Raw genomic sequence first — 19,899 nt, forward strand, 5'->3', positions numbered from 1 at the left:
AAAAAAAAAAAAAAAAAAAAGAATTCTGATAGTAAATAGTTCTGTGGCTTAGTTAAAAGTATAGGTTCATTATCAAAATGTCACCTGTGATTTACCAGTAATATGTATGGTGTGATGAGATACCTAGGTATATTTTTCTTCAAATACAAAATCGCATTCTTTCAGCATCTCTGTAATACTTTAGGATTCTTTTACTTTTATTTAAATGTTGACCTTTAAAAAAAATACTGACCTTATCACATTTACAATTCTCTTGGTTCTGGAGTGAGCTGTGTAGCTCAAATCTCTTTTAACCCCAAATACATCAAGACTAGTAGATTTAGAAGACTTGAGATAGAGACAGATCTCTTAGGAAACGGCTTTCCATTTCCAGTGTGTGTTCTCTCTCACCATATGGCAGGGAATTTGCAAGAGCAGCGTAAAAGGTAACACGGCTAGCTCACATTTTCTTACTTCTTGTTGCCAATTAATACTGGAAGGCAGTCAATCATCATTGTAACTCTATTTAGGTTGTGATTTTTGTCAGACAGTGGAGGCTAACAATTTTGGTCTTACTGTGTTATAATTAGATAAAGGATTCATTAATATCTTCTCCATGATGAACACGACGATATTTGTAAATGATGGAGAAAATGTAGATTTGATTGTTGAGTATGAAGCCTACCCCAGACCTGAGCACCAGCAGTGGATGTACATGAACAAGACATCCACCAACAAATGGGAAGATTATCCCAAGTCTGAGAATGAAAGCAATATCAGGTAAGACCTGGGCCCTGCAGATTCCCCATGTCCCCCCTCTCCTACTTGTCTGATCCTATTTCTTTGTCGAATCTGCATGAGAAGACACAGCTAAGGAAATCTAGGGTTGTCTCTACCCTTTTTCCCCCTATGTATTAGGGTATGAATTCAGGGCTAGTAGACGCTCTTAGCTCTTAGCTAGTGGTCTACCACATGAGCCACAGCTCTACTTCCATCTTTTGGCTGGCTAATTTGTGATGTGTCTCAGACTTTTCTTCCCATGTTAGCTTCAGATCTCAGTCCTTAGATCTCAACTTCCTGAGTAGCTAGGATTATAGGCATAAGCCAACAACTCTGGGCCTGGAAAGGACTGCCTTTTGAATCCTCATCTGAATAATCCCTTTTCCTCTGTATATAAACATGAGAGAGACAGACAGACAGGCAGACTGAATCTCTACCTCAGTTTTCTCATTTGTAAAGTAGGAGTAGTTCTCTCTTAAAGAGTTCTGAGGATAGCCCCCCTAAAAGAGCTCAACATATATATATATATATGTAGGCTACAATAAATAAAATCACTTAAGAAAAAGGAGTATTATTACTTGTTTCTTAAAAGTCTTAAAACTAAGGATTATTGAATAACTTTAGGCCACACAATGAATGTCAGAACTCTTACTTGATCCTCAAAACAAAGTAATAGTAGCAATAATACTTTTTGAGACAGGGTCTCAATTTGTAACGTAGGCTATCCTCAAACTCACGATTCTCCTAAGTGCTGGGATCACAGTCAGGCACCACCGTGGTTGGCTAGTAATAATACATTATGGGTAGTGAACATGCCTTTCTTTCTGTCAGGCCAGGTTCTGAGTGCCTTATGTGTCATTTTAGTCCTCACAAACTGTATATGAAGATGCTCTTCCCCCATTTTTATGGAAGAAGAAACAGCAGAGGGATAAAAAAGATTGACCAAGGTGAAATGACGCATCAGGGGCAGGTGTCTGGATAGAGTTGTGTAGTCAGGAGCCCTTGGCTCTTGGAAGACTATGGGTGAGGCAGGACAGTGCTTTGGGTTGAGAACTGAGGGTAGAGAGAAGATGGATTTGGGGAATGACTGAGTGAGAAGAAAGGAGAAGCAAGAGGTACTCTTAGGTTGAATCTTGAGAATTCTGACGAGAATGTCTTGGATCAAGTTCCATGGGACAGAATCTGAGCGCAGGTGTTTAACAGGGAGCTGTCAGGGAATGGGGAAAGGATCCAAGTAAAGGTGTATGTGTTGGGAGGTGACTGTTGGAAGCCCTGCACTCTGGGTCTTGTGTACTCCCATCACAGTTACTCATGGTCTGCAGACCTTGCAGGCTATCAACATCTAGTCAGTCTCAGTGTGAAAGGCAGTCTTTGGCAGAAAGTTGCAGGCATAAGGTATGAGTAATTCCCACAGCAGGGCCCATAAGGAGCTGGGGATAGAAGAATGCAGAGCACACAAGGCATAGTACAGAGATACCTGCCCTAGAGATTAAGGTTGGAAAGTTAGGACCAAGCAGCAGGTGGTTTACAGCAAGAGCGGTTGTCCTCTGGTAAGGAAAGTGTGCCAAGGGTACTGCATTTGAGGAGAATTGTTCATGGGCTACAGCCAGGCACATGAGAGTGCATGTCAGGGATTTGCTCGAGATTGTAGCATATGCAGTCACCATTCTGGGATTCTGGGAAAAAGAATTTAGTGGGATAGAAGAAATCCCAAGAAACAAGGTGTGGGAGTGGTGGAGTATGTAGCTCTGGAAGGGCTGCAGGGTCCCCATGATGATGGTGGATGTACGAATGCTAGCCAGGTTGGGGTTTGTCCAGTTAGGTGAAGTTGAGGGAGGAAATAGCGTGGGCAGAGGGACGTGGTCATGAGGATAGCCCATGAGGGCAGAAGCAGGGGCCTGATTGTGTTAACTGGCCTTTCCATATTCTGTTGTCATAGGGCAGTCATTTGTCCCACATCAACCATGTATGCATTCTTAATATGAATTTTGTTACTGCTGTGAATTCAATGAGTTGTATTTCTCTTCAAATACACACGTAGTTCCAGATAGAAGCATAAAAGGACAGGTCTTGTCTACTGGAGGTTGATTATCATCTTTTCTTTGTAGATATGTAAGCAAACTTCATCTAACCAGATTAAAAGGGACCGAGGGAGGCACCTACACATTTCTTGTGTCCAACTCTGATGTCAATGCTTCTGTGACCTTTAGTGTTTATGTGAACAGTAAGTAAAATTCAGAGCTCCTTCCTTGTCTATCTATATCTATATATTTATTTATTACTGCACACTGAGGCTCCTGTCTGTAACAGCTGCACAACTGTGTTTCTTATGTACTATGTAAATAATGTTTCATGATAATTTTGACTTTAACAGAGACTGCACGGTTTGGTGGTTAGAAGAGTAAAACCAAGTCCTTGCCCTACATTTCCATGACCACATAAAAGTGGCACAAATGCTAGAAACTGTCTCTCTGAAGTAAACGGAGGCCATCAATGCTGAAAATCACAGTTGTTTGAGGGACAATAGACTATTATGGATTGATGAAGTAGGGAGGCAGATGAGTAGGAACTGGACTTTTACAATGCATGGGAAATCTGACAAGACTGTCCTCTGTTATAGCACTTTCTCTTCTTCCCAGGCTGTCCCACTATTGACACTTAATAGATTGTTCTCCCATTGAGACTGATGCACGTGAATCTAGCTAATGGGTCATTCCTGAGAAATGTGGGGACTGTGGAAGAATAGCAGGTGGTTGGGGGGACAGTTGGTTATGTTCATGAGACCTTCAATACTGAGTCTTCCATTGCTGTAAGCACCTAACTCTGATCCCTACAACTACTTGGGGAAATGCCTACACAGAGGCTAAGGCCAAGGGGGTGGAAAAGCCCTACTGGGGCTTTGGCTGAATGAGGAGCTTCCTCCTGGCTCTGCTCTGACTCCAACCTGTGTTTGCAAAGGAGAACTGGCCAGTATCTACCAAACCAGCTCTATCAGAGACCCAGTGGCTCAGTAAATGGCTATTAAAATTGGCCATCCCTGGCTGTAGGGTAGCATGGGGATTGGAATTCACCAAAGAACATTTCCTTTCAGAAGGGAGGAATAGGACTGTGTGGGCCACAAGGATAGTTGTGGGAACACAGACTGGGAGCCCCTTCCCTATCCTGGATTTCCCACCTGCTGTGATTTCACTTAGGACTCCATCTGAGGCCACAGCTCAGTCCTGTTAATGGGTGAATGGGTGATGGGTCCAATCCACTTACAAATAGGGAAGAGAAACAGCTAGGAAATGGCCATCTGGACAGGAGTTTTGATTGCTCATGTAGAAGGGTTTGTTTTCACTATGTCAGCATTTCCAACATTATGCTTCCTGAATAAAATGTTAATGTGAATTTAGATTTAAAAAAGGTCGATGGCTGGGAGGTAGCTCAGTGACAAAGTGCTTGCCTAGCAGAGCAGAGGCAACACTCCGGGTTCGATACCCAGTACCATGAAAAAAAAGGGTTGCATGCTTATAATTAAAAATACAGTTTTTATGAACAACCTTTACAGAATCCTTAATATGTTCTGTACTTCCCCAGGAGCAGGCTCCAGGATGGAGAGAATTATCCCAAACTTATTTGACTCCAAACTCTCCCTTTCCAAGGGAAATCTTAATTAATATTTCAGTTGCTCAGATAGTTTTGATTATTTGATATCTCATTGGCCCTCAATTCAAATATTTCTAGATTAATTCAGATGTTAATCAAAGGAGCTTACTATTACTACACATGGGCAAAATTAGCTACTTCTGAAAAAAATCTTAATATTCAACTAATTTAAGAGATGACTGTAGGCAAATCAATATCCTTGCAAGCATAATATGCAAATGGCTTGTATAAGACTTTATTATGACTGTTGTAGTATAGTAAGACTTGTTCATCTATGACAGTGAACCCCTCCACATCTCCACACAAAGATTTTCAATTTACTGTAGATCAATATGTCTGGAAAATACAGTAAAAAAAATCACTGGAGAAGTGAAATAAACAGATATAAATACTAGTATGAGCCTTGTTATTTATTCATCTCCCCAGATACAAAAGTTACTCTGCCAGATCAGCCCTTCCAAATACTTCCCCTCTGTTTCCAGGCCTTTCCTGTGGCTCAGGGATGGCAGATCATGAAGGTGTGTTGTTTTCCATACAGCTGACTTCGAGAAGCTGGGCCATTGGGGATTTTACAGTCATGTGCTTTGTGTTCTCTCCCTCTCTCCTTTGTCTTCTTTGCCAGTTTGTGATCTTCCCGTTGGTCATGAGACATTGACCATAGAAGAGCATTTCCAACTTTGGGAGGGAGGGGGGATTGCTACCATCTTACTTTCGAGGCTAATCTGCTATCAGACTGGTCAATTGTAATCACTTCTGCTGGGAACCCATTCTTGTTTGAAACCAGGTAAGCCATTAACTTCTAAAATGATCCCTCCCTGTTAGGAAGAGCCTATTCCTGTAATCTAGTGTGGGTCTTCTATCTTCCACCTTGTGGTTGAGGTCCTGCTTAATCACACTAAGGATACTGAGCAGGTTAAGTAGACTTTACCACCTGCTGCTCAGGAAGGCTTTCTTCTTATGGGTTTTGTATAAGCACTAAAGGTATTTCTTCAACTTCTCTAACCCACTGGGATTCTAAGTCCTTTGATAGAGCTGTACGTGTGTGTGTGTGTGTGTGTGTGTGTGTGTGTGTGTGTGTGTGCATGTGCATGTGTTGTATACACATTTGTATATATGTAACTGGAGCTTGAACTCAGGGCCTGGGCATTGTCCTTTAGTTTGTTCACTAAAGGCTGTTGCTCTACCACATGAGCTATAGCTCCACTTCCAGCTTTTTGCTGGTGAATTGAAGATAAGAATCTCGTGGACTTCAGTAATCCTTAGATCTCTAGGACTTCAGGCATAAGCCAGTGACACTCCAGCAAGCTGGAATTTTTTATGTGAACTGTCTGCCTCTTGTGAACCATTACCCAGTCATTCTGTATAGTTACAGTTAGTTTGTTGGGTTTAAATACGTTTCTTTCTTTTCATAGCATTATAGGTGAGGATTTTTTTTTAAATGTTGAACTTTCAAATCAACAGCTTAAATCACTTCACAGTTGAAAACATTGAGCATTGTGTTCATACTGACATCATTTTAGCTGAAGCAGTTATACATAGGTCTACTAGATGGCTTATTCTGTAAATCACCTTCCCACGGGAGAAAGGAATTAGGTTCCGTGAAATGAGAATTAATAAAAGTCAAGATAATAAACGCATAGGGTTAGCACAGAAATTCAAACTACCAGTGACACTGATATGTAATTGCTTAATAGATTCGGTTGTAAGAAATGCCAATAAAAACGTCCTTGATTTGAGATGGTTTAATGTTGGGTGGTTGGAAAATCCATTTGTTTTGATAATTCCATAATGTAGACTTCAATATATTGAGTGTGGGAAAGTGTGGTGAAGAGGGTCTTCTGAGTGAGACTTTTAAAATATTATGACCTGACCATTAGTGTTAAGAGAACACTTAAATATGTAACATATAAAACTCACATATGTCTTAATACTGTTTTTAATTTCTCTAATCAGACCATGGTTTACATGGGTCAGTGACATTCACAGTGGTTTCAATGGCCAAGAGCTAGAACACATTTTTCTGTCATTGAGTACAACAGAGGAAACTAGTGGGTGTTCTCACTCAAGCATAAAGTGAAACAAAAGTCAGTGTTCACTGAATTTGCATTACTATAATTGCTCTTGGAATTGCTTATCCAAGACGTGCATAGAAATAAATTTCAACTTCTAAAAACTTTGATACGGATGGTTTCTTTCCCTTGCAAAAAGAAAAGGAAAATAGAGTTCTAAAAACTTTACCACAGCCAAGTACCAGTTGCTCAGGCCTGTAAGCCTAGCTGCTCAGGAGGCTGAAGATCGCAGTTCAAAGCCAGCCCAGACAGGAAAGTCAGTGAGTCTCTTATCTCTAATTAACCACCAGAAAACAGGAAGTGGCGCTGTGGCTCAAGTGGTAGAGTGCTAGCCTTGAGCTGAAGAGCTGAGGGACAGCGCCCAGGCCCCCAGTTCAAGCCCCACGACTGACCAAAAAAAAATCTTTACCACAAAATAATTTCTTCATAGGTAATTACTCTTTCTCAAATTCCTGTCAATGTTATAGACAATAACATCATCAAGATGTTTAGGTAGTTTATGTTTATGCTAATTATTTAGGAACTGTGATCTCTTTGGTTACAAAGGTTTATTACCAGACTCAGGGCAATAAATAGCCATATATGTACCTTAAGTTGTTCACTTGACCTTTCCTTCCCATATATACACGCCAATATTTTTTGAGTAAATAAGAAAACTTGAAGCTGGGTCAGGGATTTCCATGAGACTTTTTTTTTTCTCCAATTAAGCATCAAAAAAATGGCAGAAGTAGATCTGTGGCTCAAGTGGTAGAGCACTAGTTTTGAGCAAAACAGCCTCTCAGGGATAATACTCAGACCCTGAGTTCAAGCCCTAGAACCAGCACATACAGAAATTAAAAAAAAAATTTAAGAAGGAAGGAGGGAGGAAGGAGGGAAGGAGAGAAGGAAGGAAGGAAGGAAGCAGGCAGGCAAAAGAGAGAGAGAAAAAAAAGATCGAGAGGGAGAGAGAGAGAGAGTAGGGGAGGGAGAAGGTATGATCACTAGGGTAAGTCAGTTATTTTCCAGGTCTCTCCAATGGTGTTCAAAAGATCCAAGAACCTTAAAATACTACTTCCAACATTATCTGAGAATATTTCCAAGTAGTATTATGACTTCAACAGATATGAGAAATAGTATATTTAGGGTTATAAATACATTTCTTTCTAATCTTAAAGTTTTATCCTTTAGTGGACAAGACTTAGCTAGTTGCACAGCTGCTGTGGTCCATAGATAGGAGTGGAAAGGTAGATGTTGAGCACTAAAAGGTTTGCCTTTCTTCTTTGCCTTACGAAATAGATTGAAGGTTAGGCTAGACTGGAAACCTGAATGACTGCTAGACTGCATGAAATTAACGCAGATGTCATCAATTTCATTCCATTTATGGATAGGTGTTAACAGGGAGTTGAGAAACAATTTAAGGAAATGTTAAATAATGTATTATACCTAAATCACTGCATCTTATAATTAACATCCTGCCTGAGGTTACTGATTATTTATAGATCGTACAGTACAGCTAAATCAGCCAAAGGAATAAGTCACCCAGAATGAAACCTTTTGATGAGAAAGTTCCCCTCTAAACACATTTACAAAGTCTGGGCTGCCTTTGTATATTTTGGGTCATAGTCAAGTTTACTTACAGATGACTGAGCCAACTCTAGGGAGGGACTACTATCAGTGCAATGGCCCATAGTTTCAAAAGTGAAACTTGTCAAACCTGCCATGTGGGTAGCTTCAGACTGCCTGTCAGCCATCTGGGTCCTCCAACCTGGCTGGAAGCTCAGGGACCTTCTCCAAGGCTGAAACAGTATAGTGGCTTTAAAGACTACTACTCAGTTGGGGGCAGGGGAAGGGGGTGGGCACTTTAGCCCACTGTGCTCTTGAAGATGCTCTTCAAAAACCAAGGAGAGTAGAGTTGCTAGAACTTGGCTCCTTTAGACATTTACCACTTCTTATCCTGTAAGGGTGTTTTTGTTTGTTTGTTTTGTTTTCGGTACTGGCTATTGTGTATACAAATGTGTTCTGTACCACTGTACCCAAATTCCTCTCTTTCTATTTTTAAAAGATAGTAGGCCTTCCTATAGGCTCATGCCTATAATCCTAACTACTCCAGAACCTGAGATTTGAGGATCATAATTGGAAGCCAACCATAGCAGGAATTCATGTCTCCAGTTAACCAGAGAAAAGCTGAAAGCAGAGCTGTGGCTCAAGTGGTAGAGTGCCAGCCTTGAGCAAAAAAGCTAAGGGACAGCACCAAGGCCCTCAAGAAAAGGAAAAAGACCGGGTGCCCATGGCTTATGCCCATAATCCTAGATATTCAGGAGGCTGAGGTATGAGGATCACAGTTCAAAACAAACCCTGTCCTGAAAGTCCATGAGACTCTTTAATTCTACTAAACTACTTGGAAGAGCTGAAGTGATGCTGTGGCTCAAGTGGTAGAGCACTAGCTTTGAGCAAAAGAAACTCAGGGACAGTACCCAGGCCCTGAATTCAAACCCCAGGACCCCTGCCCCCCCCCCGAAAAAAGAAAGGAAAAAAGGTAGGATCTTGCAAATGATGGATGTCCAAACCATGCTCTCTTTGTGTTTGAGGCTGGAATTTTTAAATTTCAACACATTTCTGTATGGGTTTTTGCCTGAGAAGTTTGTCTTTTAGCATTTTCCTCATTAAGTAGCTCCTATTGGACCCAACTGTGTATCAAATACTTGAAATTCCTGTACTTTAAAGAGGGCTGGTGCTGACTAAAAACTCTTTTCTGAATTATGTGGCCTTTTCTGGGTGGAACTGGAATTTGAACTTGGATGCATTGTGCTCTACCACTTCAGCCATGCTTCCAACCCATGCTCTTGCTTTTGAGAGTTCAAGGTGGGGCTCCCATGGAGAGTAGAAAGTAGCTTGGTATGTACAAACCATTTGTACATGGAGATGCCATTCAACAAAGCAGCTTATGAATATAGTACAATGAATCATGATCAATGACAGTCCTTTCATTACAAGTGTTTTTAAAACTAAAACAATTTTTTCTTACTACAAAAGTGTTATAGGAATAAGAAAAAAAAACAGGAAATATAAAGTAAAAATAAGTCAGGTTTAAGTATAGCTTTCAAAGTGTATTTATGTTTTATCACTGAGTCTTATAAATATCCCATATTATATATATGTGTTGTGTGTGTATATATATATATATATATATATATATATATATATATATACACACACACACACACATATTTTTTTTCTTTTTTCTTTTGGTCCGGCCGTGGGCCTGAACTCTGGGCCTGGGCGCTGTCCCTCAGCTCTTCAGCTCAAGGCTAGAGCTCTACCACATTGAGCCACAGCACCACTTCCGTCTTTTTTTTTTCTGTTTATGTGGTGCTGAGGAATCGAACCCAGGGCCTCATGCATGCAAGGCAAGCGCTCTACCACTGAGCCACCTTCCCAGCCCCATCCCATATTTTATATATATTTTTAAATATATTTTTTTATAAACACAAGGTCATATTGTTTTCTAATCTGGGTTTTTGTTTATTTTTGTTTTGCATTGAGTAACATACATTGTATCTTACCAGGCCATACTGTGTGCTGGTTTGGGGGTTTGTTTTTTTGTTTTTTTCTTGCCAGTCCTGGGGCTTCAGCTCATAGCCTGGGTAGTCTCTTACCATTTTTGCTAGTGCTGTACCAGCTAAGCCACAGCTCCACTTACAGCTTTTTAGAGTTAAGATTCTCACAGACTTTCCTGCCCAGGCTTGCTTCCAACCATGATCCTCAGAACTCAGCCTCCTGAGCAGCTCGGATTCCAGGAGTGTACCACTGGCACCTAGCCATAATGTGTTCTTGTCTAAATTTTCAGAACCTCTTTAGCCCTGTCATGCAGCTTTGAGACATGACAGAACAAGGCAGAATTCTGAAATGGTGTGACAGTTTTCAAAGAAACCTGTCAGATGACTTCTTTAATGCTTATAATTATCTTGTTTAATCTCAAATGAGTGACCTTGCCCCCATGCCTGCAAGTTAGTAAGGTTACCATCTGTCATTACCTTTCCGTTCTTTCTGTGCCTGTTCTCAGGACAGTTTCAAATAGAGAAATCACCCTCTGATCATTTTAGGATGGCAGCTCATCTAGGTAAATAGTTGCTTATTTTTTACATCATCTTTTTATAGGCAAAGCATGTTGGTTTATTGAATGTATGGGGTATTTGAATTCTCTCCTTCCCCCTTGTCTTGAAATGGTTTGGGGTGGTTTTTTTTCTCTTTTGTTCTCAAATTGGTTGGGAATTATGAATACTGTTTTTTTTTAAAGCGTGACTTCTCCTTATAAAGAGAATCTATAGATGCAAGAATAGATATAGAATTTAAACTGGAAAAGAAAAGGCTGTGGAGGCTGATTTTAATGTAGAACTTTGATTCTCTTCAAAAAAAATGAAACTAGCAGACATATCTCTCAACCCTTCTCCACCAGTGCTGGCATCATTATTTTCCTCCATATTTCATGAGGAAATTAATCTTGTAGGGTGTGTTACTAATGAAGGGATTTTGTAGGATGTATAACAAATGGGGGAGATCTTGTAGGTTATATTACTAATGGGAAGATTGACTTGAACCTCTTAGAAAAGGGCAAAGTTCACTGCCTTGTATGCATAGGCCCTTTGTTGCTGAGTAGGTTTTGGAAAAGCAGGAGAATCAACTTGGCTGAACTTTTCTAAAAACCACATGAGTAGTCCCTTTGTATTGCAGAAATCCCATTGGATGATATTTCTTTTCCTTTTCAGTTGAGCCAGGTGTATTTTTACATCAAGTTAGCCCCCTTTATTTGTAAGTGCATTCAGGGTCACCTGTAATTCAGTGGAAATTTAAATTACTCCAGGAATAGACACATAATTTTTCTGTGGGGATCGTGTCAGTACCCTTTTCCACTTCTGAATGATGTGGCAGAATGAATTAGCTACTTTACAGGGTAGAGAAACAGCGTTTTATCCCCTGCCTATAGACCTGGACCGCAGGTGGATTGTATGTTGAGTGAGCCCAGGGCCCCTCCTCATGTCTGGGTTGTACCACAGCAGGGGGCATATCAAATAGGCATGCTCATTCTGGCTCAGGAAGGCTTTCTCCAAATGCAGACATTATTTTTTCAACTTTATCTCAAATTCAGTTAGTATGGGATAACCCACAAACTAAGGATTTCATTTTTAAGTAATGGGGAGAATAAAAATTTTGTGGAAAAAAGAATAAAATTCAAATTTTAATGTACAAGTAAAACAAAAAGTAAAAGTTTAGGATCGGGCTGGGAAGTTGGCTCAGTGGTAGAGCGCTTGCCTTGCATGCCTGAGGCCCTGGGTTCGATTCCTCAGCACCACATAAGCAAAAAGAAAAAAAGCCAGAAGTGGCACTGTGGCTCAAGTGGTAGAGTGCTAGCTTTAAGCGGAAGAGCTGAGGGACAGCGCCAAGGCCCAGAGTTCAGGCCCCACGACTGGACCCAAAAATAAAAAAAAAAAGTTTAGGATCATGGTTACTGTATTTTGTGTTTTGGTTTATTGAGACAGGGTCTCACTCTACAACCCTGGCTGTCCTGGACTCATGATTCTCCTGTTTCAGCCTCTTGAGTGCTGAGATTAAAGCCATGAGCTACCACACCCGACTTTTAAGTAAAAAGTTCCATTTCAAGACAGTCATGCCAGAGACCCAGAGGTCTCTGCCTAAGTCCTAAGTATTTATTGGAAATGTTTGTCTTGCCTCTGTTTTGCTGAGCTGACTCCTAATTGGGAATGTTATCTAATCAGAACATGTTTTTTGTTTTCTTTCGTGTGTGTGTGTGTGTGTGTGTGTGTGTGTGTGTGTGCACGCGCGTGTACATTTTCTGGTCTGGAGCTTTACCTCCAGGCCTGGGCTCTGTTAAAGCCCATATACCAATTTCCAGAAATCCTGCAAGTTGGCTAGAATACTGCATATGTTTCCAAAATGTCAGTTCTGGAGATTTCCTTAGGAATATACCACTTAGTTTATTAAAAAGCTAGACTAAGTTATTGTATGAGTGTATTTGAGCTTATCAATTGATTTATGGTACTGGGGTTTGAACCCAGGTCCCCATGCTTCCAGGCAAGCACTTTACCACTTGAGCTGTACCTCCAGCTCTCACCTGATTTTCTTACTTCTTTATCATAACAGTGTTAGGACTGGAATGGAGGTTTCATCCAGATCTAAACCAGGATAGTGAGAAATTGCTAAAATGCTGCTACACCACCATTCAACTCCAGCAAAGCCTGGAACTGTAAAAACAGAAATTGATCCTCTGATTGCTCTCCATTTAGTCTTTTATTATTTGAAGCCTCAAGTCTGTATTCTTTGTTCTGCCTGATTATAGAGTGTGGACAAATGTGCATTTATAGCAGGAGTCAGTTAAGGTGGACCGGGCAAGAGAAGACCTAGTCTCAAAAATGTTTCTCCACACAGAGATAAATTGAGGACCTCCCCTACTAGTCACTTCTGCACGCCCGCAGCTGCCAGCTCTAGTTGTCTGTGCTGAGTTCTTAAAATTCATTTTGTTCCTGCATTCCACATGGACCTGATGGTGGTAGAAAAGAATATTTTTCAAGATCACAAATCCGTAAATCAGTAAATGTTTAGGCTTTTCACTGTGTGAACAATAAATTCTCAGTCAAATCACTGCCTACAAGCTGATCAGTGTTGGAGACACCAGAATGACACAAGTCCTTAATGCTTTGAAAGGAGGAAATGGCTATTTTTTTAATCTCCCCAGGAAATGCATAACTTATCCACCCTTTAGGCTTATCTAAAACCTCCAACTTGGGAGGAATTAGGGAATGTGTCATTTGGTATCCTTGTTGTTGTGGAATATCTGAGAAACTGCAGCTTAGATTAACCTGGAGAATTGGGGAGAGTATGTATCTTTAGCAGCAAAATGCATATTTAATGCCGTTCACAGGGCATGGAGCCACTTATAAAATGAAGATGAGCTCGGGTTTTCATTTTTAGGTATCAGATTTCCACCTAGCTCATTATTTTTATGCATTAAACATTTTCCTAATGCAACATGCCATGGACTGGACTAGTATAATAACCTTTACAGAATGAGATGTCACACCATTACCACTGGGGACAGGCCAGGTGATGGTGAAGCAAAGAACGAAGCCCTCACAGGTGCCATCTTGTGACACTTTTAATGCTAGTGTCTTGTGAAATGTCACACTGTCTCTCCTGCCTTCATCTAGGCCTGGCCCTGGTGGTATTCTTTGAAAGTGCTCTTAAAAAGTACATTTGTGGATCAGATTCTGAACCTACTGGGATTCTGGAGAGGGGCTTCCAGAATCTTCACGAGGGTCATCTCTCAGGATGTCTGACACATAGGGAAAGTTTAAGATTCTCTGAGGCCCGCCAGGACAAAAGTGGCTCAACCAGCCACAAGTTATGATCCATCTGGAATAGTAGCATTAAAAACAACTACCTAATTAACCAGCACACAGGAGCAAGTAGGTCAGACAGACAGACTGCACCATGGCTGGGCACCATTGTTGTGTAACTGCCACCAGGTGTCATGCTGCAAGGCTTGGATCTTAGAGTACTTGTCACCAAAGTGAAATGTAACTGGTTATGTAATTTTGAGCTGCTCCAGTTTTCTAAAAAGTATTTTATAGTTGCATTTTTAGTGTATGTGTGCATTGTAAAGTAAAATTAGAAAACAAGCCAAAAATAGTAAAAAATTATCCAAAAATCTTTCATATGACCATAGAAGACCATTGTCAACATTTTGCAGTATCCCTTCCTTCTACAGAATGTCTTCCTTCTACAAAATCTAGGTCCATTAAAAGTCCATCTGTGGCATTATGGGCATTGGGAAGCATGTGTGACAAGAAGAATATAGGTAGTAGAACCAAATTCTGAACTTGAAGCTCGTGTCCAAATATCTATGTCATCATGTATAGACTTAATCTCAGAATGAAAAAAATTTACATATCTAAACATATTTGTGAATTTCTTTGGGCCATCTGTTGTAAAAACAGTAGAAACATCCACTAGGAAAGTCACCATTAGACTGATTCTTAAGTCAGTGCCTTTGGACGTTTAGAGACTTGTTCGTTGGTTGGGTTCTCCCCTCCTTCTTTCCTCCTGCCACCATCTTATAGTGCGAGGATTTGGGGAAAGAACCTTACTGTACAACTGAAATACATCCCCACTCTTGGATGGGATCTGTGCATGCATGTGGGGAAGGGGGCAGTACTAGGTCCTGGGAACTGTCCCTTAGCTTTTTTGCTAGTACTCTACCACTTGAACCACAGCTCCACTTCTGGCTTTTTAGTGGTTAATTGGCAATAAAAATTCTCATGGGCCATCTTGTCTGGGCTGGCTTTGAACTGTGATGCTCAGATTTCAGCCTGTTGAGTAGCTAGGATTATAGGTGTGAGCTACTATCTGCTACCTTTAGTATCTTAATCATTCATTAGCTCTACTATGTACCGCAGTTAGAGGTACAATCAATCAGACATGGTTCCTGCTCTTGAGAATATATAGTCTGAAAGAGAAAGCAGACCAAGGTCTAGCATAACAGAGTCATGGAATCCTAAATGCCATGAGATGGGAGAGAGAGAGACAGATCAACTGATTTGGCTTGGGAGAATTGAGGATTGCTTAGAAATAGAGGTGACATTTAAGCTGAGTCCAGAGAGACTTACCGTATGGCACCTACAGTCTCCAGCAAAATAGCATTCTCCTAAGAGTCTACTGTTTTTTGTGTGTAGTGTCCTACTTTTCAGCCTGATCACACAGTTGCCCATGATAATTAAATGAAACTTGCCAGATGGATATTTTTCCGCAAGACGATGGCTTGTCTTGCTCTATTTGTGAAAGCTGGCATTGGATCCAAACTCTCAAGGATGCTCCTACCTTGAGATGGCTTTGGAGAGTCACTCTTTTGTGTGTGTTTGCCAATTGGCCTGCCCATCAGCAGGGCCAGGTTGAGTGACAGGTGGGTGTGTCATGCATGTGGACACTCTGATCCCTGCCAACTCATTTGCCTCTAAGGAGGTAAGGTGCTGAGAGGTTGTTTTGCAAAGATGCCACTTACCATTGTAAGCTTTTTCTGGGGAAATAACTGTCCTATGTTTCTAATCTGTTATTCATTCTCACCACACGTATTTCTCTTATCAACTGCAATATAATTGATGTCACATTCCCAATGTATCAGATTAAAACACATACATATTATCACATTATTTTAAAGAAGCAATTTTCAGATCACTGAATGGAATATTAAGCGTGGCAGATACGATTAACTTAATCTGTAGAAAATGCATTTAACCAAGCAGGGTGAGTACTCCAATTAGTAAACTGAATCAATAATAAAAACTATCAATAAATGCATTTTTTTTCTTTTTTAGTACTGGGGTTTGAACTCAGAACTTCATGCTTGCTAGGCAGGAGCTCTACTATTGAGCCACACCGCTAGCCATAGTGCTACATTAGTGCAAGTCATTATTAGCTCTTTGTGTGCCCTAATTCATTTAATTATCTCAACTGCTCTATGAGATGGCTACCGTTCCCATTTCCATTTTACACATGCAGAAACAGAGCCTGCAGCTTATCTAGTGGTAGAGAATTGGTAAAGTATAAGAGGTGATCCACCCCACACATAGCCTACATAGCCTTTGTAGTTGTGAACTCATTTCTGGGCTCACCTCTAAGGATGCTGATAAGCACATCATCATCTCTGCCCTCAAAATGCTTACAGGTAGCTTATTCTCAGAGTGAGAAACCTTCAAGTACATTGCCATTAAAACCAGCAAACACAGCTCATCTTCTTTTACTTTAGAAATAATTTCCAAAATTTTAAATTGTTGAATATCAATTGATTATTATAGTTACACAGAAATGTCAAATTAGAGCTTTCCTGCTGATACAATTTATGTTTTTGCTGATTCTATCCACGCTGATTCTATCCAGACTCTAAATATATGTGTGAATATAATTTTTGGCTGTTTTTCTCTTATCATTTTCTGTCTGCATTTTGCATTCGAAATAAAGGTCTGGAGTTAAAAGCCCATATTGTCACTTACTGTCATGCGTGAGCTTCCCTGTAAATATAGTGATTCAGCTCTTTATGAATAATACCCATTCAATTCCCCAAAAAGACAGTTGGGATTTTCCTTTTCCGGTTACAAATCCTAATTTCATCCCCACAATAACTTGGAATCCCATTAGGAATCTACTAAATAGAATTTTCACCTTTAGAAAGTTGGAATGCTAGCTTCTTAACAGAAGTAGTCTCTCAGACTTCTCATCACTGGAAGCAAAACCTAGACAGTAGGTCTTGTGACCTCTGCTTGAGAGAGGTCCCAGAGACCCCCCTGTGTGCAGTGGGCATGGTGGGATTGTAAATATCTTTCTTGGCTAGATTCTCAGTTCACCTCTCCATATCTTCCATTCATTGGTTCAGAATCTCCCCTTGGAAGATCATTCTCTCTCACAGCTTCAAGAAGGTTCTAAGGATGGGAGAGATGAGCAAGAATTGGAACGGCTCTCACGGAGAGTTTTCAGCAGACTGACATATGGCCGCTTCTCTTTTTTCTACAGCAAAACCAGAAATCCTGACGTATGACAGGCTCATGAATGGTATGCTCCAGTGTGTGGCAGCGGGATTTCCAGAGCCCACAATAGATTGGTATTTTTGTCCAGGAACGGAGCAGAGGTGAGATGATTATTTTTGGCACTGCTTAAAATGCAGAAGGGAAAGACTGCAGTTCAGTTGGATTTCAAATGTGTTTAGATTTTTTTAAATTTTTTTTTGAAGAAGCTTTGATTATTATTTTTCTGTCCATGTGGCTTTTCAGAGGGGGAGGTAATGGCTGTATTTTTCCTGGTAGACATTAATTTTGTTTGCTGAAAAATGATTACTGAATGACTCCTCTATTTGGGTGGTTATCTTTTTTGGATTTATCATGCAATTTCTAGCCTGCAGGTAGATAAAGCAATTTTCCAGGGCTAAGTAATTAGATTTCCATTCTATATGCAGGAGGTAATGTGTGTGGGAAATGTGGCTGTAGTTATCATGAAAAAAATTACCTCAGAAGTTAATTGCCAAGTTACCAAAAAGTAATGATCGCACAATTACAACATACATATGGTAGGGGTAAATGGCAGGTTGTAAAAGGTTTGCTCCTTGATGAGGTGCCCAGCCCCCCACAAACAGAGACCATCTGATACTGTGTCGCTTCGCTCTTGCAGCCCACACTTAAGCGTTAAATTATCTTTTCCCATTACCTGAAGATGAAAACAGGGTCAACTTTGCCTTACTTTTTTAAAAAAAGATTTCTTTTATCTCTCAAATGTGGTTTTGTGTTCCAGCCTTTAAAGTTCATTTTAACATCACAACCAATAAATAATAAGGTTAGTGGTGGAAATTTTATTTTTTGTGGACTAAACCTCTTTGTGGCAATGCATCAGAAGAGGTTACTAGGATTATTCTAGTCTGAGCTTTTGTGGAATGTTTGCTTGTGGGGAATCATGAATCATGGGGGCTGAAGGGGCCATGTAAGACCTCTGGGAAGTAAGCAAGGCCCAGTGATTATAGTTTTGGCATTTAGCAAATAATTGGAGAGCCAAACATGTCAGATGGTGGTCCAAAGAACACTATGCTTGCGTTTCTTTCTCTCTCAGGCTATGTTACTTTCTCTTAGGTGGGCAGATTGCAGGTAAGATCAACAACTATTTTCTATCTGTAGGTGTTAAGAAGGGAAAGGGAAGTGGCCAGGAGTTTCAAGTAGGGTAGTTGGGGGTCTGGCTCACGATTCCTCCCAGTAGTAATGCCACCTGGTGCATTATCAGGCTATATAGTAGTACCACCCTGCTTCCAACCCAGAGCCTTGGGATACAATTTTTTTCAGTGTTTTCATGTCCTCAGCCAATTTATTTTTTTAAATGTTTTCTTCCTCCATATTCCTTTCAACCATTCATACATACTTGAAAATTTGGGTTATTTTAAGGGTCTGTTGTGTGCAAAGATCTATCTATGGCACTTTTTATTTCTAGCCCTTTCATTAACACCCTGCAAAATGGTATTGCCATTTCAATGTACAGCTGTGGAAACTGAATCTTGGGGGAGATTACATAACCCATCATAAACCAAGAGACTAGGCAAATTTGAGTTAGTATTCAAAACCCATTAAATCCCAAACCTCCTCTCCACCTTTCTGCTCTACATGGTGCTTTTCATGCCCCTAAGACCCCATAAAGTCTTCTTCATCAGATTTGGTGGCCTCAAAGGGGATTTGTCTGGATGATGAGTTCTAATTGTGCTGTCTAGTATGCCAAATGCTAGGTGTATCATGTATTTGGTTTCCCATCATAAGCCCATGCTTTGTGCTCTTTCCCTTAGGTGTTCTGTCCCTGTTCCACCAGTAGACGTGCAGATTCAGAACTCATCTGTGCCACCATTTGGAAAACTAGTGGTTCAGAGTTCCATAGACTCTAGTACATTCCGGCACAATGGCACAGTGGAGTGTAAGGCTTACAACGAAGTGGGCAAGAGTTCTGCCTACTTTAACTTTGCATTTAAAGGTAACAACAAAGGTATATTTCTTTTTAATCCAATTTAAGGGGATGTTTAGGTTGTGTCTACCACATCTGTCATGACATTAATTCCATTCCAATGCTTGGCCATGTCATTTCTAGAAACACGTAGTAGCACACCAACCATACTGTCATCATATTCATTCTGTACTACTTTGGAAATAGAGATGTGTCTTTTATCAGTCATTTTAACCACTTTGTTTTGTATATTTTATCCATGCATATGTGTAAGTCCTTCTATAATTAATTAGGTTTATAATTGTTTCCATTAAAAGAGGGTAGAAAGTTTGAAGAGGATATATTTTACCCATTCCCCAACCACAATTAGAACATTTTCAAATTCAAGTTTAATATTTAGTGATTTGAAATGAATTAAAATGTCCAGATAAAACCGGGTGCCGGTGTCTCACACCTGTAATCCTAGTTACTCAGGAGGCTGAAATTTGAGGATTTCGGTTCAAAGCCAGCCGGGGCAGGAAAGTCCGTGAGACTCTTTATCGCCAATAAACCACTAGAAAACTGGAAGTGGCGCTGTGGCTCAAGTGGTAGAGTGCTCACCTTGAGCTGAAGAGTGCAGGGACAGCTCCCAAGCCCAGAGTTCAAGCCCCACAACCAATAAAAAAAAAAAAAATGCCCGGATAGCCATATCCAAAAATTAATAGTATTTTTGTTGTAATCATGTTGGTCAGCAGTGTCTTTTGTATTTTTCTTTTTTGCTTCTTTTTCTTCTTTCTCTTTCTTTTTCTTTTCTTTCTTTTTTTTTTTTTGCAATACTGGGGATAGAAACCAGGGTTTTAGAGCTACACTCTCAAGCCAACAAGTTGTTTCTTTAAAATGTGCTTTCTGAGTGACCAGCTCTCCTCTTAACATT

General features: G+C 40.3%; 1 protein-coding gene across 2 annotated transcripts in view; it reads left to right on the forward strand.

Annotated features, from left to right (window-relative positions):
• The window catches only part of Kit (v-kit Hardy-Zuckerman 4 feline sarcoma viral oncogene homolog), an 86,603-nt gene that overhangs the window by 50,484 nt on the left and 16,220 nt on the right, over positions 1-19,899 (forward strand). The window contains exons 6-9 of one of the 2 annotated variants that reach the window (XM_013009141.1): positions 570-759; positions 2,868-2,983; positions 17,034-17,148; positions 18,835-19,016. In XM_013009141.1, the coding sequence (XP_012864595.1) occupies positions 570-759; positions 2,868-2,983; positions 17,034-17,148; positions 18,835-19,016 (603 nt within the window). Of the gene's footprint in view, positions 1-569; positions 760-2,867; positions 2,984-17,033; positions 17,149-18,834; positions 19,029-19,899 lie in introns of both variants that reach the window. The other variant, XM_013009140.1, reaches the window with a different exon arrangement.

This window comes from Dipodomys ordii, unplaced genomic scaffold, assembly GCF_000151885.1.
Source record: "Dipodomys ordii isolate 6190 unplaced genomic scaffold, Dord_2.0 Scaffold8, whole genome shotgun sequence".
In the NCBI taxonomy this organism is placed as follows: Eukaryota; Metazoa; Chordata; class Mammalia; order Rodentia; family Heteromyidae; genus Dipodomys; species Dipodomys ordii.